Here is a 23,935-nt window from a genome sequence, read left to right as displayed (position 1 = left end):
CAGGGAATCATCAAAATTCAGTGGGCGCATGATGACAAAAGAGGTCGGTGATTCAATGTAAATGTTAAATTCTCATCATTCTGCGTGCCGGTGATCAATAGGTACACGGAACCAGTGTTTGTGGCAGGCCGCCTAAGCATACCCGAAATTTGGAATACTTGCTTCTTTCTCATACGACATCAAGGTTTTAATTCTGAGACAAAGGTGAAGGAGTTCAGGTTACACCCCACTTCAGTGAGCTTCGTGTCAGGGGCTCCTCATGAGCGTAGCGCGCTATTCTAGATCGTGTCATTAGATGTCACACCTTCTGTACTCACCTTCAAAGGTACATACAGATGATGGTCAGCAGGGTGCTGGCATCTTCAACACTACGCAATCAGCTGTATCTTTGATGCCCATGATACAGGCTGGATCACTTATCCATCTGCAACAACATGACACACAGTCTGCCGCGTCTTTCAAATGTTTACCAGTGCTGGTTGGATAATCCTATCAAGATATAGACTGCCCAGTGGACTCGTAGCCGTGTATGGAGGAAGCGATGCTTGATGTGCACCCGGATTGGGTCCACGGCGTTGCCGGCGTCCAGTTTTTGTATCACCGCAACATCCCAAGTCAGTTGACAAGATAACTGTGCTGGGTGTTCTGTCTGAAAAGTCGATTTTAAAGCTTAATTTGATCGAATAACTTGCCAATATCTCCATAGATGAAGGCTATCCCTGAATCATCAACGGTCTCTTGAGGTATCCAGTGTGGTAATTACAGGCAAGTTCTTCACAATGCGGAGCACGTATCATGGAATCGCTAGAAAATAACTCCGCAGCGAGGTGTGGAGACAGGAATGTCACGTCGACGTTATAGAAGAATAATCTGCGAGGCGTCCAAGGAGTGTGTCAGTGGCATGTCAAGAAGTCGAGTATGTGTGGTTGGATCAGGAGGCGTGATTGGTTCTTCTGAGGCACGTATAATGCATGCCATACATGCGCAAGAAGAGCCAGCCTGCATAAGCGCCACCTTGATGCAATAAAGTGAAACTGCCGACTGATGTGATGGCGCGGTTTCAAGTGTGGGCAGCCGGTGGTTACAGATCTTGAAGGAGTGTGATTCTACGGGCGATTTGAAGTATGGTTTGGATAATCACTAGTCGCTGGTCAGTGCGTTGAGCGCTCACAGTGACTAATAACTGTGCATAAGTTTGGACTGCAAATGTATTAATGCAACATTAGACATAGTTATGCATAGAAAGGCTAGATCATGTGAAAAGAGCGTAGTTGTTCGTTTTCTATATGTATATTTGTTATGGAGTTTGAAAGTGTTTTGTTCAGTGAAATATTATCTGGATTTTACGAATTATACCAAGCTCTCGTTCGCGACTATCATGGGCAGAAACAGTACGCAAAGCACTCCACGCTCATGTTTTTTTTTCATCTGATGGTCTATAGAATCCCAGAAATCGTCAGTACCGCAAAAATCCAGTCAGTCCCATTCTCATTTCTGCTACACCCATTACAGAAAGAACAAACTGATCGATCCCCAAATTTTGCGCACCAGAGCTCAAAAAAGACCCCGGAATACCAAGGCTTCCTCAACTAAAGGTTCGGATTGCGGAGAAGCGGAAATCTAGTTCTGTACGTCATATTCGAGTCTTAATTATTACTACTTCATCTTGAGCTGCTACTCCTCGTAGCCTGCGATTCCCCAGCCCGATGATCCAGATGCCTATATGGCTGCTGAACCTACCCTGTCTTCACTAGCAGCTCTCGCTTCAGAGACCCAGAAGGCTGTAGACCAGGATACCACATCTTATGCGGGCTCCTCACAGAAGACAAAGGAGCAAATTCGTCGCCACTACGTCCGTGTGCTACACAAAGTAATCGATGAAAGTGACATCGTCATCCTTGTGCTCGACGCTCGCGATCCGGAGGGATGTAGGAGTCGATTGGTCGAAGAAGAGGTAAGACGGAGAGAAAGTGAAGGGAAGAAGCTCGTGTTTGTATTGAATAAAATCGGTATGAATGTTGGTTTCATTTGGTTTTTGCACTCTTCCTCACCGTGTGCTGTGGGCGAAGATTTGGTTTCAAAAGAGAATGCTCAACAGTGGCTCCGATACTTGCGACATTCCACGCCGACACTCCCATTCCGTTCTGCTTCCTCCAATCAACGTTCTCATCTCAGCTCTACGACGGCACCCGGACTTATGCGCCTTCTTAAAGCATTCAAACCTAGTTCACAGAGTATCACAGTTGGTGTTGTTGGGTTTCCAAACGTCGGTAAAAGCAGCCTCATCAATTCTTTAAAGCGATCAAAGGTCTCGATCTATTTGCTACTACTCGTACTGAATGTCTCACATGTTATGTGAGTCTAGGCCTGTGCAGTGGCTGCACAGCCAGGTCACACGAAGGACCTTCAATCCGTGCAGCTGGAGCGAGGAATTAAGATCGTCGATTCACCTGGTGTAGTTTTTGATGAAGATGAATCAGGTGACTCTAGTCAAAAGGGCAGCATTCTCCTACGAAATGTAGTCAAAGTTGAGGATATAGAAGATCCCATCGCTGTTGGTGCGTTTCTTGATATAAACTCAGTTCCTGATGGATGGATTGCTAATCGCACTGTTTCAGTGGAAGAAATCCTCGCGCGGACAGAACATGAGACACTCCGAAAACTATACAATCTCCTTCAGTTCTCAAGCACGCTGGAGTTTCTCACCATGCTTGCGCTCAACAGCGGACGCCTGCTCAAGGTCAGCTTTATTTTTGTGAATTCTGACACTTTACACAACTATCACATCTGCAGGGAGGTACCCCTGATCTACTTTCAGCCGCACGTCACGTTCTCATGGACTGGAATCACCAAAAAATCCCCTACTTCTCTGTTCCGCCCACCATTCATCCCTCGTCGATGCCTTCTGCCACAACAGGCGCAGAAACCATCGGGCAGTCACAAATCCTCGATTCATTCTCTAAACCGTTTGAGCTCGCAGGTTTGTTTTGCACAGCAGACGCCGGCGCGTTCAATGAAAATGCACCGATGCAGGAGGAGGTGGCTATGGATGACAGTGAAGTCAACAATGACATTGCTGCGCGAGAATCTGGCATGATAGTCGATGATTGCATGACTGCATCTGCACTATCAATCCCGTCATCCCGCAAGCGTATTCGTTCGCCCTCGTTGGTCACACAGGCAGGAGTTACCGACTCCTCAGTACAACTGCGCATACCGAAGCGGTTCCGTCGCGCGAAGGATCTTTCTGCATACGAAGAAGCCGCTGTGCGGAGCCAGAGTCGCGCGATGAATAGGCGATCTCTGAAACAGGACCGCAAGCGCGCACGAAGGGCTGCTAACAAGTTGACCAAGGCCGAGTCGAGGATGGAAGTTGATGGGCTGCAGGAAACATTTATTGCTGATGTGCGGGAATAAACCAGTGTTCTTTTTATCTGCATATCATGGCATTTGGTTTTGTGCAAAGTGATATCCGCCAGAGCCGCTAGCCAAAAATCGCTGTATCAAGTTTCGCTGTGAGCTACTTGTTGCGACGACTGTTGCTGATGTAAACTAAAATATGTTCAATCTGCCATGCATGTTGCCTGTCATTCTAGTTTGCATTTGGTCACAAAATGCATGCCAATTGCAACTCTGTAGGCAAAGCCAACGAAGAACCCACAGAAAGTGGTGCCAGATAAACATACACAAGTACGGCAACAAGACAAATAAATCACGCAATGCATATTATGTTATGATAATAATAAACAGTCAAGCTAATTTTGCAGCCCATTGTGCTGTCATTTCCTCCGCAACAACTCCAGGGTTCAGCGTTTGCGGCTGAAACAATATTCGCAGAGCAGGGCAGTATACTGCGCATTCCTACGAGGTATTGACTTTTTCCCGCTTCGAAATTGGTGCGGAGGACGCGCTTTTGTACCCCAACTCGTCTGATTGCGGATTTCGTCACTGCAGGGTCCTAGCGCATCACATGACCATTGATCCGGCCTCAGCGCGGCGTCTGCGTCAAGGTTCGTAACACTGCTGATTCTTCGGATCATTCTGATGTTTCGACTTACTATCGAGGGTTTCTAGGAAGGCATGTATGCTCCTCTTTGGAACTGCCTTTGTTCTTCGGTAGTGAAATCACATAGAAGTTCTTGGGCCCCACAAATTGAATCCAGACTCAATTCGGCAGTAAGCCTATCACTGACACATGAGTCTTCACCCCTCCGCCGCATATCCAAGTATAAGTGAAGGTCAGGCCTGACGCTTGGTTTACAGTACTACATTTGAATCATGGCCGATTCCGCTACTCCAGCACAGGCAGACCAGCCCCACGTCGCACTCATTACCGGCGCAGCCCAGGGCATTGGACGCGCTATTGCCCTGCGGCTCGCAGAGGACGGACTAGATATTGCCATTGCAGACTTGAAATCACAACGCACGACCCTCGACGCCGTCACGGATGAGGTAAGGGCGAAAGGGAGGCGATGTCTTGTTTTGGAGTGTGATATATCACAAGAGGAGGAGGTCCAGCGCATGGTACAGGCTACGGAGCAAGAGTTCAATAGTTTGGATGTCGTGCGTGTCTCGTGGGCCGTCAACCTATTAAACTGCCTGATAAATAGTATTCTAGATGGTAGCGAACGCCGGACGAATCGTTGTGAAACCTTTGGTTGATTGTAAGCCAACCACGTCTTTGATTCGTTTTCGTGATGTCGCTATATCCCAATAGCTACCCTCGTCGATTTTGATGAGATATTCAACACCAATGTGCGCGGGACGTTCCTCTGCTTGCGTGCTGCAGCGCAAACTATGATCAAGCAGGGGCGTGGCGGGAGGATCATCAGTATGTACCGCCCTTTGTTCCTTTGTTTTGGATGATAATACCGTTGCCATAGGCGCGTCATCAGTAGCAGGGAAGAAGGGGATGGCATTCAACAGTATTTACAGCGCATCGAAATCTGCCATTCGATCATTCACACAGGCGCTCGGTGAATTCAAGACGTTTTATCACTTCGTCTGATCTCATCTTAGCCTTCTTGCGTTATAGCGAGTGAACTGGGATCACACGGCATCACCGTGAACGCTTACGCTCCTGGACCAGTTGAAACGCTTCTCCGTAAGTTTACTGCATGCTATTTCCTCTGCCACCTTCGTTTCCCTACCCCCATCCACTACCCATTTTCTTTGTTAGTCTCTGCATCCTGACGCTGACGTGGTACCCAGTGCGAAGCTCATCCGAAGTATTCGCGAAACAGGCAGGATTTCCTGATAGCAAGGCGTTCGTGCAAAGTGTATGTATTAGTATTTCTCTCTTGAGGTGAGGTTTCTTGATCGCTTCAATCGCTTGACAGTATGAAACGAGTGTGGCACTGCGGCGGATTGGAACGCCGGAAGACATTGCAAACACTGTGTCGTTCCTCGCAAGCAAAGACTCTGCCTATATAACCGGGCAGACGATCACAGTTGACGGGGGATTATGGATGGACTGATCATGTACTTCTGTGCTTGTGGCCCGCAAAAAACACAGCTTGTTTGCAAACTACATTGAGTCCTTGTAGAGAATAAACTTGTGTATGACTGTATCTTCACCCTCTTTACGCCCACATGACCTAGGCAAGGTATGAAAGTGCACACATCTCGCTCGTTCTTCGTGTTCCATCTCCGAAACCTTGCAAGTAAAGTAGTCCTTCAGTGCTGCGTTCAGGCTGTCGCATTGTCATCAAGTGACTTGCACTGCAGTACTGGGGTTCCTTGGGATATGAATAGGTCAGGGAGTAAAACTCGTCATGCTCTTGTCATTCTCAAAGTTAGTTAAGCTAGCCAGCATGTGAGGCCTAGCCTACCAACACTAGTTTAATGTCATCTCTAGATTCACATTTAATGTCCTATCGCAATCCACATATTCGGTGTTGCTACAACAACAGTCAGTTTGAAAAGTCCTTAGAGGACAAGAAATACAATCACCGGTACGCCATGGCTGTGAATGAATTGGAACAGATTTGAACCTGCCGTTTAGTAGTATGTAGTACAAGTGGTTATGAGCTTTTGCCACAATTGTGGAATTGCAGCCCTTTGAAGCTTGAAGCTTGAGATGGGGCTGCACAGTCAGGTTTCCCTCGATGGATCCTCGATCAGAATTGCGCCTACTGGAGGCTGGAAGGCTGGGCTCAAAACTGCGGCAGGCCTATTGAAAGGGAAACCATGCAAGGACTCAAAAGTCTTTCTAACTATAGACCTAGATTAGCTAATAATCCCAGTTACACAGACTCCGCATCATGATGTTCGTATCCAGTGCAAGCCACACAACGGGGCTTCTGATAGCCTGACAAGACTTTGATCCAGTGTATGCATCACTCTCAGGCCCATCATGATTGTGCTCCTCAGTCGGTTGATTTTCCTTACAGCACGAATCATATAACGATTCGTTGACGCGGATTGGAACAGTTGGAACTTCCGTCGGAAGAAATTACAAATGTTCGTTCCTCGCGGGCAAGGACGCCACGCCAGACAACTTGGCAACCACAATCGATGGGGATGCGACTGAAAGAATTACCATCAGATATAATTACAACGTAACCCAAGTAATTGAAGTAAAAGTCGACTGTCTTATATTTACTTCCAACAGTGAGCGCTTGATCGGACCACAATTGCGGATGTGGGCGGCGTGCTATATGAATGGCATCACTGCGCACGACCGTGAAGTTGTTGCCTCATGATCTTATTCAGGAAGGATCTAAAGGGATTCGTCAGCACGCGGTGTTATTCCTCAGGTACCACTCAGCTTGCACTATATTAGTATGTCCGAGCCTCACCTATTTCCACCATATAAAGATCAGGACGTCTAGTAGTCCCAAGATATCCACACCATGTCTGATCCCGCTTCTTCAACACTGACCATCCACCCTCGTGTCGCACTTATCACAGGCGCAGCCCAGGGCATCGGACGTGCCATCGCCCTACGACTCGCAGAGGATGGGCTCGACATTGCCATCGCAGACTTAGCATCACAGCGCACGAAGCTCGACGGCGTCGCAGAAGAGGTGAGGGCGAAGGGGAGGCGATGCATTGTCTTGGAATGCAATGTGTCACAAGAGGAGGAGGTCCAACGCATGGTGCAAGCTACGGAGAAAGAATTTGATGGTTTGGACGTTGTGGGTGTTTCCTACTGAAAACTTCAACGTCGTCTGACAAACGGGTAGATGGTAGCGAACGCTGGACGACTTCTCGTGAAGACTATGGTTGACTGTGAGCCCGCACTGTCTTTAATTGTGATATTTAGCTTTCGATGATAACATCAAACTCCGATAGCTACCCTCACCGATTTCGACAGTATATTCGACACCAATGTACGCGGGGTGTTCCTGTGCTTGCGTGCCGCAGCGCAGGTCATGATCAAGCGAGGGCGTGGCGGGAAGATAATCAGTATACACGTCTATTTATTGTCTCGCATCTGGATAATAATACCCTTTGTCATAGGCGCGTCGTCGGTATCAGGGAAGAAAGGGGTGGCATTAAACGGCATTTACTGTGCGTCGAAAGCTGCCGTTCGATCTTTCACACAGGCGCTCGGTATGTATACCAGAGGTTATAATGTTTCATCTTATCTTACTTTTCTTGCGTTCTAGCGAGTGAACTCGGGTCATACGGTATCACTGTGAACGCCTACGCGCCTGGACCAATCGATACGCCTCTCCGTATGTTCATGTTATCTCCTCTGTAACATCATTACCTCACATCCATCACATATTTTCTCTTTCTTTTATATATGTACCCTGACGCTGACATGCACGCATCCAGTGCAATACTCCGCAGATTCATTGGAGCAACTGCTAGGGGTTCCTGATGGCAAGGAATTGATCCTAAATGTATGTATCAATCTCTATATTTCTCACCGCTCCCGCCCCCTAATCGATTGGAACGCCTTGCAGTTCCAAGCAACGAATTCGGCACTGAAGCATGTTGGAATGCCAGAAGACATTGCGGGCTTGGTATCGTTCCTCGCGAGCAAAGATTCCGCCTTCATCACTGGCCAGACAATCACAATTGATGGGGGAGGCTGGATGGATTAATCCCATGCTTATGGCTAGAATAACCCTATAATGTAACTTGTCTCCAAAGTCCAAACCAACCGTGTAAGTATATCCCGACTCTTCGTATGATCAAATCTTCACTTGCCTTTTCATTAAGATGCGTTACCATACATGTTGATACATTTTGGTCTATATGACCTTCTCACAAGGCTGACTTTGCGGCAAGTTTTTGGGCGACACCAAGATGATCGAAAAGAACTTATGGAGAAGTCAGGGAAAGATTCCTGGCCCCGTGCATGTTCATGCTTGACGGATAATACTAAATCGATGATAACATGATGATCTGGCGGGATTGCTCCTCCAAACTTCAAAACTACGGAAAGCAGGCGCGATCCATTCACTTTTCATACAAGACGGATCGCTGGACGACATTCACTCCATGACTAATTTGCTACCCCATGCTGCACTGTCATCGCGGACATGAAAGCCACAACACACGGAGCTCGACAGCGTCGCAGAGGAGGTGAAGGCGGAATGGAGGCAGTGTGTGGTTAGAATGCGATGTTTTACAGGTCCAGCGCATATAAGGTTACGAAACAGGAGTTTGATGGCTTGGACGTCGCGAGTCTCTCATCAACTGCAACCATGTCAGATAGCTTGACGGATGATTTGGATGGTAGTGAATGCTGCACGAATCATGAAGTCCATAGTTGACTGCCATGAGGTGAACCCCTCTTTGATCACATGTTGTAGTACTAACCTCGATTACAAACCAAAATATCTACTACCCTCACTGCCGAGATCTTCGACACCCATGCGCGCGCGACGTTCCTCTGCCTGCTTGCTGTAGCACAGGCTATGATCAAACGCGGGCGTGGCGGAAGGATTATCGGTATGTACACCGTTTATGATCTCGGTTATAGCTGCATTACCGGTGACACTGGAGAGCAAAAAGTCGACACCAGCCAGCTTTTTGGATGAATAGAAAGCTCCCATTCAATATTGCAGTGCATGCCTTCACCGAAGAAATGATACAATAGCTGGGGCTTCCCGATGACAAGCTTTCATTCGACGTGTATGCATCAGTATTTCACTTTCTACTACCCAATCAGTTGACCTGCACTGCACTCTATAGCACTACCAAGCACGCATCCCGTTGGGCAGATTGCAACAGCAGTGGATATCGCAAACCTGGCGTCGTTCTTTGCGGACCAGGACACCACCCACGTTACTGGCCAAACACAATGAATGGGAGACTGAAGATAGACTGATAATGTTCGTGCAAAAGGAATATCTTAAGAAACATGATTAAGATTTGATCAACATTACAGTTAAAACGAAGTTCCAAATGTAATACGCATATGTTTAATACTGTCCAAACTATCCGCGCTTGATCTGCGCGCAATTACAGATTGATAAAATGTACCTAGCTCCTAAATAGCTCCCTGAAAATAATTTCGGCACGAGTGCAGCCATGGGCCGCTATCTTGTGCACAAGGTGAATTCCATGGAGGGTCATACCTCCACCCAGAGGTTTGTTCTTACATGTTCTCACTTGCTCGCCCCGCTGTGCGCTCGCCGTATCCCAAATATCTTTGAGCTGTGAGAGCCATTATCTGCCGATAACAGGTCGCTGCTCGACTTAGATTTGAAGTGGTGCTGAGAGTCATCCGTACCGCTGGGGGGGAAGTTGGATGCGTCTAAGACTTTGATTATACCGCTGTAGAGATGATGAAATAGTACGAGGAACGCAGTCGGAAGGCAAAACAAGCGGCGAAGATGTTCACATGAGCAAGAAGCGACAATGTGACAGCGTGATACTAGTACTGACCGTTGAGTCGCATCCACATAATTTTCCCTATCAAACCTCTTTGAGGTCTTGATTGACACACCCTTATCCGATATAGAGATGCCTTTGTTCTGAAGACTACAGAAACCCAGTTGAGTGTTTGAACTCGGTGAGCGCACATTTCAACGTACGATTGCTTCGTATTCTGAACGGCCGCTGAGAGGCGTTTCGCAATGAGGACTATGCCGAAGATGGTCCCCACAAAAAGAATCGTTGTCTGCAGGCTCAGCCAAGTTAGGAGTGGCGATCGGAGAACGAGGACGGCGGCTTTATGCTTACGGTTAGAAAAGCGATTATATCAATCCTGATTGCATGAATACACAGATATGAGGCAATGATTTAGAGTGTGAGGGACGAGAAACACACCAAGAAGCCATCGTTTATATCTTGCAATGCAGCACACGACAATAACGACGAGGCAAGGCAAGTACTAGCAAGTGTGATATCGAGCGTCAATTTGTGAGGGAACTTCGAAGACCAGATTAGTGCGCAGATAGAATTGAAGTAGAAGTTGGGGGTAGGAAGATAGAGAGCGCTTGTAAGCGGCTAGGTACTATGTAAGTGTTTGACGAAGTTGAAAGCTGTGATCGAGGAAATACTAAATATGAGGATGTACGTAATTCAAGGGTCACTCAGCTCTTGCTCCCGAGCATCTCATTCCGAATAAGTAAGTAGTCACTTGGCTGATCAGTGTGCCAGTCCGGTTCTGCAAATCTGAACCTCGGTTAGAACCTCTTTCCGAACCGGGTCCGTGGTCCGGTCTTCTAATAACTTTGAACATCGGTTTGTTGTAGTGTTGTGCGGGCCTCCCAGTGCACTGTATCACAAATTTGTCACTGAAATGACTTGACTGCTATTGGAATTCGTGACAGAACCACTGGAATATCTGCGACCATATTACAAGAATCAATTGATTCTACCACAATTAACGATTAACGAGTGACAAGACAAAGTATCGCAAGAGCCTATCATGTGAGCTAGTAATATTCAAAGCACTCTTAAATATCGATAACCATGTGTCAGTCCATGTAAAAAGATAGCAACGAGCGTACATGCATCCCAAAATTCCCCAAAAAAATCCAGGCAGTTCCAAATACTGATTCTAATATGAGAATATCATCAACCAAGGGTTGAGGACAATCTATGAGTCGAATTCCCGTCAGTGAGGAAGCGAGGTTGAGACTTAGGCAAACGTGACATACAGGGAAGAGAATATGGCTTCCGACAACGATGCTACACGGTCATGTAATCTTAAGTTTCAGTTTGTTACAACGCAGATACACAACTTACGCAAGCGGCATGACAACTGCCCAGTCAGTCGAGTTCACCTGCCATCCAGCGGGCACCAGTGACGTGCTGAGTATGATCATCCCCGCTCCGACAACGATGCATAATATCAGTGCAATGCGAAAGCGCTTTATGATCCTCGGAACTTCAATGAAGAAGTTCGACCGTTCGACCTCCTTCTTCGTAGCACCCCATGTGATGTTGTAGGAAAATAAATGGGAGAGTAATGCTTGAGAAAGGTGAATGCTTAGCCCTCCAAAGAAGAAGAAACTAAATCAGGTACGAGGATGTACTTCTGAGTATCTGTCCAAGGTAGAGAGGTCTGGCACTCACAAGAAAGGTATCCAGGTCACGTTCTCGATTGCCGAAGCTAGAATGTTGCGGTGACCCAGACGGTACTCGAGAAGCGTAAATCCGAGATTGCCGAGCCCGGGGAAGACAACAGTACATGCTAGCCAGACTTCAAAGCTGTGTAAGAAGAACCCATCGACCTCAACTTGGAAGCCTAGCAAAAGGTAGTTGACTAAAGAGAGAATCGCTGATGCCGCAATGCCGTCTTCCATACCATAGCGCGTCAGCATTCGCCGAACGTAAAATAGAAGAAACCATCATACAGTACGAGAACATGTCTGCACAGATTTGAATGAGTGCATTTTATGCGCGATGGGGAACACTTACAAGCCATCATACTAAGCTTATAGTGCACTGGGGCTCCAGACCACACAAAAATGCGGAGCTGCTTAGCAATCGGTCCCATCTTCCACCAATGGATGAGCGGATTGAATATAAGCTCATTGCACCCTGCTTATCTTAGCTTGAGATCCCATGGATAGCGAGAATGACTTACCATATGAATACTTCTGCCACCGATTCAACTCATCATCGACAGTGAGGGACACGCCTTCCTTGAATCCACCCTTGGAGTACGACGCCCATCGGATACTGTAATGCTTCAGCTGCAACCGCAAAGCCATGTCAAAGTCTTCGGACACATTCGACTCAGACCATATCTTCTTCTTCCCATCATCGGGATCGATGAACGCCGCGTCCTGGAGAGCTGACCACCGAAGAAAGGCGTTGTGTCCGACAAAGGGAGCCACCTCCCCGTTCGCGCACCCGATAGAAATACACTTGTTAATCCGCCGTGTGAAGTGCGCAATGCCGTTCTCGAAGTAGTGGTGCGCGACTTGCATTACGTCTGGTGATGAGCGTGTCAGGCATCTCACACTTGCTAAAGATAAGTAAGACATACCCGACTCGTGCTGGATAATACCGACGTCGGGGCTCTCTGCAAGTTCTCGCGCGGCATCGCGGAAACAATCCTGCAAATGAAATAAAAAAATAAGCATCCATCACTTCGTCGGACAGAGATAGTCTGTTACCTCAGGCACAATCGTGTCTGCATCGACAATCAAAATAATTTCGCCGACGCGCAAAGACCTCCCATTGCTTGCCCAGGGCTGCCACTTCCCACCATTCTCATTGTACACCTCCTCTATGGCCAATGCTAACGCCATATCTTCAAGACACTCATATTCGCTGCTATCCAACTCTCCCCTCTGCTCCACGTCTTCGAGCACCTTCAAATGCTTCTCAAGCTTCAAGCTTAGCGCGAGCCCGTAGTTCATGTTCGATGCCTTCTTGAACCGGCCCGCGCGCTTGAAGCCGCCTGGCGCGCTATCATGCTTCGGGCGCGCGACCCACCCAATGTTGTGATCAGAATAGAATGCAATACGTTCTTCGCGCTCCTTGGGGCTAATGAGCTGCAGCCCGTCGTCATGCACAAAAATAGCAGACGTGCCACCCTGCCTGGCGTACGTCTGCATTGCCTTTTTGATAGAGAAGACCGAGGGCGAACTGATGCAATAACGTCAGCATATTCTATCTGCCGCTACCAAAAGAGGGAGCTGACATTGTGTGTTCTAGACTCTCCTTGAACACAGGAAGTTCGATGGTAATGTGGGGTAAGGCGGCATCGACTTCCTTGTTCGGTGGTGGGGGGAGTGCGGAGTAATACTTTGAATTCTCGTGGTATTGAGCAACCGGACCAAGCCTAAGACGTTTAATGCATGATTACGTGAATCCATATACCAGGGACGAAATGACCTACGCCAAGGATAAATTGCCCACAAGCTGCAGACAGAAGAACTACAGTCGATGCATCAGCTTCTGGATCCGGAGAAAATATCATTCTCTCACCAGTGATATGCAAAAGAGGAAGGGTGATGTAACGAGCAGGATGAAACGATTATAATTGTTATCGAGAAGCCATTCAGCTACAAGGACGCTGGCTCCGCTGCCAATGAAAACTTGGACAGATTAGATGACGCAAGAGCAGATAACAATATGTCTTACATATCGACAATGCCGTGGCAAGGCCACAGTAAAATGGGGCATAGAGACGAATCGGTCGAGAACCTTTGTGTCCAGAAGAACCTTCCTTCTCTAGGTCATATTCCTCGGGATACGCGCCTCTCTTCTCCGGTGCAACGCGCCAACTCCAGCCCCACCTCGATGTCTTGTGTTGTGATTTCGAATACACATTATTCCGCTCTTTCTCCGTGACAGGGATGGCCTCTGTGAGGACCACATCCCTTTCTGCCAAATTAGCGTCAGAAGCAACGACCGATGCGGCGTTGGATGACGGGGTGCTGGACACATGCGTTATCTCATGACGCAAGCGCCAGACCAATTTGATGAGTTTCTCCTCTAATTCACGACACAATGGTATAATACTGTCAAAACTATCGGCCCATATCACGATGACACGTTCATCGCGCTGTAGCAACGCGTGTTAGTATCATACAGATCGACAAAAGGGATCGACTGACAATGAAAGCCGCACACTGCTCCTTCTCGGCCCGAGGTAGCAAGTTCATAGAATCGAAAACCTGTATCTTGGTGTCGGAATCAATATAGATCGAAGCATCTGCATCAGTTCTGTAGAAGCCGTGAGTATAGAATAGTTCCGCATAGAGCAAGATATCTTTACATTGTACTGAATGCAGCGTGCACGGCGGCGCTGCGGATTTTAACTGCAACGACTGGATTGAGCAGTCTGACCGCGGCCTCAAAGGGAGCCAGTAGCATCTGGTTGTAAGGAAAAACGCGGTAGTTTCCTGCCGCCACCCGAATACAAACGCCTGTTGCGATAGATTCTTCTGTAGGCCGGAACCATGCCTCCCCTTGTGTCTGTTCAGGTACGGGGATATCAATAACGGACCGCGATTAGCGCACAAGTTAAACCACCTGACCTGTTGGTAGACATGGTGAAGAAGAGCATCGTACGGGTCATAATCCATCGTGTGGCCTGCTGAACAACAGATGGCACCAGACAACGGCGTATATAAGTGGGTGACTGGGCACTGCACTTATGAGATTTGATGTGACGGAAGTAAAAAAAATCACTAATTATCAGGCCTGAGGACAGAAAAATGATAACGTTTAAAATGCGTTCACGTATGCCCATCAGCCGCCCCCTTGGCTAGGCCCAGACGATAACGGAAACATTTGACGTGAGGCCAGGGATGATTGACAATATAATTAGGATCAGCCTGAAGGAACAGGACGTGACAGTGGCGCTCGGACAAGGGTAACTTACGACATCAGCAACGCATGATGATCAAAGAGCGCGATAAAGTGAGTATCACGCAAGCCAAGCAGGGAATGACGCCGGTTATGCCACATGAGTGAGGACAAAGCATAAAGTCAGTTCCTGAGCTGAGTTCGATGTTATCGCGCATCAGTTTTTTGTTGATCGAGACGTAAGGTGTGTGTTTTGGCCTGCCTAGCGAATATCGGAGTGTCTTATGACCCGACTCGGCGAAACCATGCTGTGCGCATAACAGTGGCTCTGCAACAACTTTGCAACGATAGACAGTTGCAAAACGTCCGTCCGCATCGGCAACCATCGACCCGGACCGAAGGATTCAAGCAAGTGTCGCCTCACAACACCCGACAATCAAGTTCCACATGTCGAAATTTTAAGATGAGCCCAGAACATGGGAGATCGTTCCGATAGATAGCACCTCGAGGAGCGAACTCGGGCCAGTCTGGACTTTTGAGACCAGCCTATGGTGACGGTCGACCACGGAGTCGGATTGAAACTGGCGGCCGTCATCGGTCCTTCCCAATTATTCAATCGCAGAATCCCATAGAAAGGACTCGGTACTACCGCCGTGACCATGAGGTGCGTAGCGGACGGGACCGCGGTTATGAAAAGTTTCCTATTCGACGGATCGTCATTTTTACCGCGCAATTTTTTGTCCATGGCGGCATCCGAGGCTCGAGCGCTCACGTGCTCGTTCCAGGCCTCTGGTTCGACTCGGAGCTCCTTGTGATTCGGAAGTCAAAGAGTTTAACGAGATCGACTCGTCGGAAGCGAAATGATGATGGGCCATGCCCTGGGAAGATCATATCGTCCAATTGACCACCGCCTCATCGATGTCATGCGAATTTTGACCGTGTAAGTCTTTTCGAATCAAGCTGAGGCTCGAAAAAAAAATGTAAATTGTGCCTCGCGCTAAAGCAATCTTATGTAATCCTGTATCGCGGAAGCGGAGATGACAACATCAAAATCTCAGCGGACAGTCCAGGCTAGGGCCCCGCATGACAAGAAACAACGTATAACATAGTATAAATGTAGGTACTCCATGTACTGTGTGCGAAGTAATATGTACAACCGATTATTACATACCAGAAAATAAATGATTGGATCTTGCGAGTACATCGCGATATCTTGGTATGATATCTCTATAATAGATTTGTGAATGATCAAGAAATGTAGCGTGTTCCATCTGGATCTCAATACAAACGGCTCTCCGAGATTCCCGCCGCTCAATACGAGAAAATCATCAACCAAGGGTTAAGCACAATCTGCAATTCAAGTCAGTTACCGAGAAATGGTATCTTAGCGACGAGTACGTACAGGGAAAAGAATGTGACTTCCAGCGACGAGCCTGTATAAAATTTGAGTATGTGGGGAACGGCCTCGACAAACCACTTACGCAAGAGGGAGGATAACTGCCCAGTAATCACCAGGAATTTGCCAGCCCGGACCGACAATACTTGAAAAACTGAAGATAAGAATCATAGCGAACGAGGCGAAAGACAGTGTGAAGGCGAGCCAGAAGCGCTTGAGAATTCGGGGGACTTCGATGAAGAAATTCGATCGTTCGACTTCTTTTTTCGTTGCTCCCCAAGTGATATTGTATGAGAACATGTGGGCCAAAAGAGCGGTGGTAAGGTGGATGCTAAGACCACCAAAGAAGAAAAAGCTACAAGCATTGACATGAGCCTGGGCCAGAGATAAGCGACGGAGACGTACAAGAAAGGAACCCATGTGCAAGTTTCAACAAGCGAGTCCCACATGCTACGATGCCCAAGTCTGTATTCAAGAAGAGTGTAGCCAACGTTACCCGAGCCGGGGAACACGGCGAGAATTGCGAGAAAGACTTCAAAGCTGTGAAGATAGTAGCCGTCCGTTTCGATTGCCAGTCCAAGAAGGATATAGTTGAGGGTCGACAAAGCTGCAGAGGCTGCGATACCATCTATGAAATCCGTGAGCATCGCACAAGTACAACAGAAATTCTTGTCCTACAATAGGAAAACATGTCTTTCGAAAACAAAAGTCAGCATAATTGGTCGTGACCTTCTCGTCGATCTTACTCACATGCCATCATACTGATTTTGTAATGGACCGGTGCATTGGACCACACAAAGATACGCAGCTGTTTGTTGATAGGACCTTTCCTCCACCATTCAACAAGGGGGTTGAAAATCAACTCGCTACAACCTTTACCAAACGCTAGCCATCAGCACAAATTTTGTTGACACAACCGCTCATCCATACCGTAGGAATATTTCTGCCATCGATTCAATTCATCATCGACCGTCAACGATACACCTTCCTTGAAGCCCCCCTCGGAGTATGTCGCCCACCGTATGACATACTTCTTTAGCTGCACACGTGGGAACATCAGTCAGATAAACGCCAGGTACAACAATGCAAGAACGTACCTGAAGTCGTAAGCCATGTCGAAATCTTCGGACACATTTGATTCAGACCAAATCTTCGTCTCCCCATCAGCCGGGTCTACAAACGCGGCGTCCTGGAGTGCCGACCAACGAAGGAAAGCGTTGTGTCCCACGAAAGGAGCTATTTCGCCATTCGCACAACCGAGGGATATACACTTGTTGATTCGCCTAGTGAAGTGGGCAATACCATTCTCAAAGTAGTGGTTCGCGACTTGCATGACATCTTGAGTGCGAAATTGAGTTATGCTAAGACAGGGGTACGAATGTTGACTGACCTGATTCATGTTGAATGATCGCAACCTCGGGGCTCTCTGCAAGTTCACGAGCAGCATCACGTAAACAATCCTAGACCAGCGTCAGTTTCGTGATCAAAGGAGGCGATATTTCGCTCACCTCGGGCACGATGGTATCAGAATCGACAAGCAAAATGATCTCTCCCATTCTAATGGATTTACCATTGCAAGCCCACGGTTTCCACTTCTCTCCACTTTCAATGAAGAGTTCTTCGCAGGCCATATTCAAAGCGCGATCCTCCAGAGGTTGACCGTCGTCCTCTAGCTCCTCTAGCTGTTCTGCTTCAAGGAGTGCCTTCAGATGTTTCTCGAGTTTCAAGCTAAGCGCGAGCCCGTAGTTCATATTCGACGCCTTCTTAAACCGGCCGGCACGTTTGAATCCATCTGGAGAGGATTCATGAGGAGGGCGTGCGACCCAGCCTATGTTGTGATCGGCGTAGAAAGCAATGCGTTCCGCGCGTTCCTTCTCCGAAATGAGCTGTAGACCGTCGTCATGAACGAATATAGAAGATGTTCCACCCTGGCGTGCATATGTTTGCATAGCCTTTTTGAGTGAATACACGGACGGCGTGCTAATGAAAACAAAGATGCCGTCAATACAAGCCAAAAAAATCGACTGCGACCTTACATTGTTTGCTCAAGACTCTCTTTGTAGACGGGAAGCTCGATAGTAACATGAGGGAGAGCCGAATCGATATCCTTATCCTCCTCGGGTTTGATAGCGGAATAATAACGGGAGTTTTCATAGTACTGGGAGACGGGACCGATACTGGACAAATGAATGACAGTCAATATAATCAAGATGAGTCCAAATGAGCGCTTACATCATGCCGACATTGCCGACAATTTGCAGAGAGAAGAACTGAAATTACATGTTAATTTCAGTCAAGAAACGGCATGGGTCTCCACGACGTACCAGAGAAACGCAGAATGACAGCGGGGCTGTGACGAGTAAACAAAACCGAATCCACTGGCCATCAAGCATGGACTCCTGCAGGAGCATACTGATACCAGTACCGATGAAAACTGTTAAAAGAGGTCAGTCCAAGTTTGGTAATAACTGAAGAGTTATTTACAGAGTGATAAACCGCAGCCCAACCCATTGTAGAATGGCGCAATAAGCTTGGTTCGACGGATTTTCTTCGCGCCTTTCTCGGCGTCACCTTGGTGCTCTTGACGAGTGGTGCTCCAGCTGAAGATCTTCCAAATTGATGATGACGGTTTAGGTTGTGGCTTTCTGTTTGTGAGTTCTCTCTCAGTAATAGGTATCTCTTCCGTCAATTCTTCCTTTGTTGCTGGCAAATTATCATGGGACGGCACAGTAGACGGTATGATGTCGGAGGGAGCTGCGGAGATATTGGTGCGTTGTCTCCAGACAAGCTTAATGAGCTTCTCCTCAAAGTCACGGCATAAGGGTATGATGTCGTCTAAGCTGTCAGACCAGAGAATGAGCACAGCCTCATCTCGCTGAGGGATCGTCAGATGAGCATGACGAGGCAGTGAGAAGTAGAACTTGCCACGAAGGCTCCGCATTGTTCCTTCTCGGCCCGTGGCACCATGGCCATGGAAGCTACTATCTGAATGCGTGTGTTGTGATCGACATAGATAGCAGATGCATCTTCGGGGCTATTAATATTACGAAATACGGACCGTTAGAAAGTCACCGGATAATGGACAGTGACGAGAAACAACGTACACACTTGCTAATGCAGCATGAACTGCAGCACTCCTGACCTTGACCGCGACTACGGGATTCAAGAGGCGCACGGCTGCCGCAAAGGGCGCAAGGTGGTTGTTCTCGTAGGGAAATACACGAAAGTGACCGGGTTCGACACGGAGACAGACCCCGGCAGAAAGATTCTCTTCGGTTGGTTTGAACCAAGCATCACCCTGAGTCTGTCGGCGCGAAGAATTTATGAGCAGAATACAATATAAAAAATCTATACGTACTTGCTTAAATATATGATGCAGGAGTGCATCATACGCGTCATAGTCCATAGCCATAGTTGAAGCCCGAGGTGAAAAGTGGGAAAAGAATAACAAGTAGCGTCGGGGAGGAGATCGCTAGCTCGGAGGAAAAACTTGAATATGGGAGGATTTTGGGCTGGGGATTTATGCAAGGTTTGTAGAGGTATAAGAGTGCTGAGGTGTGTGAGGCCCGATTTGGAACTTGCTGGCAGTGCCAATTGAAGCAAGGGCGATAATCATCAACGGATGATAACAGGGATATGCCATGCAAAACCCTGGACGTGCATCATGCTGTAAAGGAACTATGGTGCCTCATCGGGGTGGTATCTTCTTTGGATACGCATGTAAATTTAATCGCAACTCGGAGGGCAAGGACTAGAACAAATGAACGGACTTGGAAAGTACCCGATATCTGGAACGGTCTACTCGACAGTGTAGGCACTTTGTGGACGGGTACCTGGGAAATATTTTTGGTCAACGAATATCCTGTGACTTGGATGTGGGAGCGATCAATACACGGGCGACGACCTGGAAAAGCCCACCCCTGCGCGCTTAAAGATGTCGGTATGGCCAAGGATGAAGTCCTAGATTTCACTGCCTGGACATGACAGTGACGAACATTGTAAACGTTGTAAACCCTTGCTCGTAAGTATCCATGCCAATAACTAGTGTGGTAGTAGTAGTAGTAGTAGTAGTTGATAATTGTATTACATAAGATGGATTGAGCTCCGCGATCGGTAATAGTAATAAGAGTCCTCGAGACGGAAAGCAAATATAAACCCAGTTGGCAAGACGTGAGATAGCCTGTCTGTAGGGGAAAAAAGATAAATTGACGTGGACGTACCAAAACACCATAGAACGTTATCCTCCATATGCGATTATTGCATGTGCCTCGCCATGCATGCATACGTAAGATTACTCGGGGACCGAGGTACTACCAAGTTGAATTGTTGCTCACTTGCAATGATCTGCCCAAGGGTAATCTTGGCAGATCGGTGCAAGTATTTACAGCTCATCTTCACACTGACGCTCACTGCTGCCCTTCTGAGATGCACCGAAAGGACTTATGCTGCCAGCATGGTTAAATGATTCTGGCCAGGTCTTGAAAATAGTACGACGGTCAAAAAATACTCACCGGACCTCATCCTTGTGGTACCTACCGAATAAACCCTTAAGGGACCAATAAGAAATATTTCCAACCTGCAAGCTCTCCTGGCCCTGAATGAACCTGTCCGTGCATCGCAGGGAAAGACGGTGATGATCCTATCATCCGGAACGTGTTTTACTCAAAATGCTGTGACAGTTGCTTCAAGTTGGTGTTATCGCTCGCTGTCGACTGCGGACGAGAAGGAAGTTGATCTGGAAGTCATTAGATCATTGATCAACCTTGCCATTCTGGTATGTGTGCTCTGCGATAAGCAAGGTTTTGGTACTTGCTCATGACGCGTGGCTTCCTTGATTTGCTGGCGGCGAAGTAGAAGTAAGTATTGGATTGCGTGCAAGCCGCAATCCCCGCACTAGGTGGTCAGAAATACGATTGCGCAATTCGTTTATCGGTGCTACTCAGAGTCAAGCTTACATGGATTCGGCATCTCACAGATGCCGGTTTAGCAGGATCAGCAGACGTCGGTTACATGATTCCCCTAGATGGAACGTAACACGTGCGTCAGTTCATCAATATTGTCTTCTATCACCCTGCTGCAGGGCTGCTCAATTCTAAAAGCTTGGGATCCGAGTAATGTTCCTTACGTCATATCCTTGACATGAATCAACCTGACTTCGAACCCCTACCAACAACTAGGATAAAATACTCAAAGGCAATGCCTACTGTCAATTTTATTATCTCCGAATCTCCGATTGGCTACCGTTTAATCTCCACAAGCAAAGGTACCTTTCGCATAATGATTGTCCAACATAAACAGATATGGGAATACTCCCTGTCAACTCAGACATCATTTGCATCCTTTAAAGTGCCAATGAATTCCACAAAATAGTTCCCCATCCAAACCATTTGCTAGCATCATGTCAGACAACGATGCCGTCAACCCACCAGCCCCATTCTACCTTGGCGAAAATTCTAAACGCACAAAGGGCAAGCATAACCAATCCACTCCTTCCGTTTCCAACAACTCTCGTCCATCCACTGCAGGAACTGCTGCAAGTTCCATCGTAAACCCGTTCTCTCCACCCTGCTAGTATCGTCAGCTTTAGCGTAGATCCCGTAATCCCCATTGTCCCAACAGGTCAACAAGACAGTCTAGAACCTATACCTCGTCTCGGCCTCACTGCACTTCCTCGCAACACATCATACTATGGCGGTCGCCCCAACACTGGTGATAGCCCCAGTCGCGTGGCCTCCGGTATTCGTCTTCGTGAAACATTCGCAGCACCCCCAGCTCGTCCATTGACAGCAGTCTCCACCGCTGTCAGCCTCGCTCCAAGCAAGACAACCCGCATGCGTTCTACCATGCTTGATGATCCAAGCACCTTGGACAAACCTTGGGTCACCACCAAGGACCCATATGCAAGGATTGCCTATATTTTGACTTACTCCGTGGCTTTCCTCGGCGTAGCAGCCTCTGCTTTGCGCATTTACTTTGGTTACAAGAGCGTACCCTTGATCACTGGTAACTTGTGCATGGTCTTGGATGAAGATTTTAATTCCGACACCGATACTACTTTCGGACCTAACGGAAATTGGGTCCGTGAAGTCCAATTAGGCGGATTCGGGTCAGCGAATTCATACTTTGGGTCAACGTAAACGCTTACAGTTCTTCCAGGAACGGCGAGTTTGAGATGGCAACCGTCGTCATCAAACAATTCATACACCTCCAACGGATACCTTTACATAACCCCTACCCTGACATCAAACGTCATCGGCTCGGATGCTATATTCAACGGTTATACATACAACCTTACCGATTGCACGTACAACTCGACCACCCCGGGTGCAAATCCGGGCTCATCAAACACCACCGGCTTTAATGCCGCCGCCTACTACCAAGCTTGTGGTGCAGTAAGCAACAGTACCACCGGCACCATAATTAACCCTGTACAAAGTGCGAGGATCACCACACTCAACAAAGCTAGCATCCGATATGGCCGCGTTGAGGTACGGGCCAAGCTCCCACGGGGGTACGTATTACTCTTTTTGATCTGATGTGTAGACTGACCTACCTTCGGCTCCCTGTAGTGATTGGGTGAGCATTGTATTCCCAGGACAAGACCATATTATTTACTTACCGGCCTTACAGCTCTGGCCCGCAATTTGGATGCTTCCTGTGAATGACACCTACGGACCATGGCCATTGAGCGGTGAAATCGACATCATGGAATCACGCGGAAATGCTCGCAGCTACCCAGATCAGTGAGGCATCTGATCACTTTACACACCACGATTTGCTGACCAGGATTGTATTGCTGATCTCCCTAACAGGGGTATCGACTATGTCCGCGGATCACTCAACTGGGGACCCCTGTCGTTCTTGAACGCCGTGTACAAGACTTTCGGCTGGTGGACACAGAGACGCACCGACTATGGGGAGGGGTTCCACACCTATACACTGGAGTGGACAGATAGTTTCCTGTGAGTTTCAAGTTACTTCCGAATGTAGGCAATCCTCTGACCGACCCGACAGTCGCATGTACGTTGACACTCGTTTACACTATATGCTTGAGCTTTCCTTCGACGAGCCCTTCTTTACACGTGGAGACTTTCCCTCTGTGGTCCAAAATGGGACACAGCCCATTGTCCTGCAGAATCCTTGGGTCAACGGCACCAATGCGACACCTTTCGACCAACGTAAGCTCTTATGAATAGTTATGAAGGCGCAGCTTACCGATCGACACACAGCATTCTATCTCATTCTTGACCTCGCCGTTGGTGGAACTAACGGATGGTTCCCCGATAATGCAGGCAACAAGCCATGGCTGGATAACTCGAAAACAGCCATGCTGGAATTTGCGCAAGCACAGGACACATGGTACCCCACCTGGGGCTCAGATGGAGAGAGTAGTTCATTGATTGTGTAAGTCGTTTGGCGCCTCAACGTGTTGTTCGTCTTCTGACATTGAGATATGTCGCAGGGATTCCGTGAAAATGTGGGAGTTGTGTTAGTCGAGCCATTGAGGATTTGAGATCTGTACCCACCCCTTCATATTATTTACATGTAGACTTTATACCTGTGGACATCGACATGTACCTTGCATATTACTGCACTTTGTTCTTCTTGTCTAAATACCCATCAATTATACGTTATCATTTATCTCCCTCAGTCAAAAGTCGAAAGACAACTGTTCCAAGAGTTAGCGTCTGGATAACAGAAGAAACGGCAACTCGCTTCACAACTCGTTCAAGTTAAGGGTTTGGGACGAGTGATATTTCAGCAAAGAATTGCGAACCACTTGCATCACAGGTCGAGAACAAGAAGCCGACTGTTCGATTTGCCGCGACTCATTTTTGAAGTCCGATAATATGACAAACG

General features: G+C 47.7%; 7 protein-coding genes across 7 annotated transcripts; 4 read left to right on the top strand and 3 right to left on the bottom strand.

The window, feature by feature from the left end:
• The first annotated feature begins 1,326 nt into the window (after positions 1 to 1,326).
• F5147DRAFT_681660 (P-loop containing nucleoside triphosphate hydrolase protein) lies at positions 1,327 to 3,607 on the top strand. The gene is made up of 8 exons (XM_041436391.1): positions 1,327 to 1,391; positions 1,443 to 1,475; positions 1,552 to 1,628; positions 1,688 to 2,009; positions 2,070 to 2,308; positions 2,366 to 2,558; positions 2,619 to 2,740; positions 2,794 to 3,607. The coding sequence occupies exons 1-8, from the start codon at positions 1,379 to 1,381 to the stop codon at positions 3,415 to 3,417; spliced, it is 1,623 nt and encodes a 540-aa protein (XP_041295941.1). The 5' UTR covers positions 1,327 to 1,378; the 3' UTR covers positions 3,418 to 3,607.
• A 537-nt stretch (positions 3,608 to 4,144) lies between these two features.
• Positions 4,145 to 5,905, top strand: F5147DRAFT_50214 (NAD(P)-binding protein). Its single transcript, XM_041429930.1, has 7 exons — positions 4,145 to 4,563; positions 4,619 to 4,664; positions 4,718 to 4,831; positions 4,884 to 4,976; positions 5,036 to 5,104; positions 5,212 to 5,279; positions 5,340 to 5,905. The coding sequence occupies exons 1-7, from the start codon at positions 4,279 to 4,281 to the stop codon at positions 5,475 to 5,477; spliced, it is 813 nt and encodes a 270-aa protein (XP_041295940.1). The 5' UTR covers positions 4,145 to 4,278; the 3' UTR covers positions 5,478 to 5,905.
• Positions 5,906 to 6,769: 864 nt separating this feature from the next.
• Positions 6,770 to 8,443, top strand: F5147DRAFT_49979 (uncharacterized protein). The gene is made up of 8 exons (XM_041429928.1): positions 6,770 to 7,139; positions 7,188 to 7,233; positions 7,297 to 7,410; positions 7,465 to 7,557; positions 7,614 to 7,682; positions 7,786 to 7,853; positions 7,917 to 8,120; positions 8,176 to 8,443. Exons 1-7 carry the CDS (start codon positions 6,855 to 6,857, stop codon positions 8,055 to 8,057), a joined length of 816 nt encoding a protein of 271 aa, XP_041295939.1. The 5' UTR covers positions 6,770 to 6,854; the 3' UTR covers positions 8,058 to 8,120; positions 8,176 to 8,443.
• Positions 8,444 to 9,349: 906 nt separating this feature from the next.
• Positions 9,350 to 10,602, bottom strand: F5147DRAFT_681631 (uncharacterized protein). The gene is made up of 5 exons (XM_041436390.1): positions 10,234 to 10,602; positions 10,147 to 10,171; positions 9,999 to 10,084; positions 9,850 to 9,945; positions 9,350 to 9,738 (listed from the first exon to the last, which is right to left on the bottom strand). The coding sequence occupies exons 1-5, from the start codon at positions 10,242 to 10,244 to the stop codon at positions 9,570 to 9,572; spliced, it is 387 nt and encodes a 128-aa protein (XP_041295938.1). The 5' UTR covers positions 10,245 to 10,602; the 3' UTR covers positions 9,350 to 9,569.
• A 184-nt stretch (positions 10,603 to 10,786) lies between these two features.
• Positions 10,787 to 14,534, bottom strand: F5147DRAFT_835029 (glycosyl transferase family group 2-domain-containing protein). The gene is made up of 16 exons (XM_041443942.1): positions 14,409 to 14,534; positions 14,147 to 14,346; positions 13,986 to 14,094; positions 13,510 to 13,933; positions 13,354 to 13,463; positions 13,265 to 13,302; positions 13,067 to 13,207; positions 12,537 to 13,011; positions 12,407 to 12,476; positions 12,002 to 12,352; positions 11,833 to 11,955; positions 11,769 to 11,783; positions 11,488 to 11,710; positions 11,158 to 11,424; positions 11,070 to 11,100; positions 10,787 to 11,008 (listed from the first exon to the last, which is right to left on the bottom strand). Exons 1-16 carry the CDS (start codon positions 14,454 to 14,456, stop codon positions 10,970 to 10,972), a joined length of 2,664 nt encoding a protein of 887 aa, XP_041295937.1. The 5' UTR covers positions 14,457 to 14,534; the 3' UTR covers positions 10,787 to 10,969.
• Positions 14,535 to 15,766: 1,232 nt separating this feature from the next.
• F5147DRAFT_789132 (glycosyl transferase family group 2-domain-containing protein) lies at positions 15,767 to 19,487 on the bottom strand (the record flags this gene model as incomplete). The annotated part of the gene is made up of 17 exons (XM_041443009.1): positions 15,767 to 16,029; positions 16,082 to 16,112; positions 16,161 to 16,430; positions 16,481 to 16,703; positions 16,754 to 16,768; positions 16,826 to 16,948; positions 17,006 to 17,114; positions 17,169 to 17,413; positions 17,466 to 17,535; positions 17,584 to 18,055; positions 18,112 to 18,252; positions 18,308 to 18,345; positions 18,400 to 18,509; positions 18,560 to 18,950; positions 19,004 to 19,109; positions 19,180 to 19,379; positions 19,434 to 19,487. 17 exons carry the CDS (start codon positions 19,485 to 19,487, stop codon positions 15,991 to 15,993), a joined length of 2,637 nt encoding a protein of 878 aa, XP_041295936.1. The 3' UTR covers positions 15,767 to 15,990.
• A 1,986-nt stretch (positions 19,488 to 21,473) lies between these two features.
• Positions 21,474 to 23,886, top strand: F5147DRAFT_752016 (glycoside hydrolase family 16 protein; the record flags this gene model as incomplete). Its single annotated transcript, XM_041440206.1, is given in 8 exon segments — positions 21,474 to 21,628; positions 21,648 to 22,181; positions 22,248 to 22,563; positions 22,706 to 22,818; positions 22,888 to 23,037; positions 23,090 to 23,253; positions 23,305 to 23,479; positions 23,538 to 23,886. 8 exon segments carry the CDS (start codon positions 21,474 to 21,476, stop codon positions 23,566 to 23,568), a joined length of 1,638 nt encoding a protein of 545 aa, XP_041295935.1. The 3' UTR covers positions 23,569 to 23,886.
• Positions 23,887 to 23,935: the final 49 nt, after the last annotated feature.

The sequence above is a fragment of the Suillus discolor genome (assembly GCF_016758755.1).
Source record: "Suillus discolor strain FC423 chromosome Unknown F5147scaffold_12, whole genome shotgun sequence".
NCBI lineage: Eukaryota > Fungi > Basidiomycota > Agaricomycetes > Boletales > Suillaceae > Suillus > Suillus discolor.
This window is presented reverse-complemented; position numbering and strand designations above follow the sequence as displayed.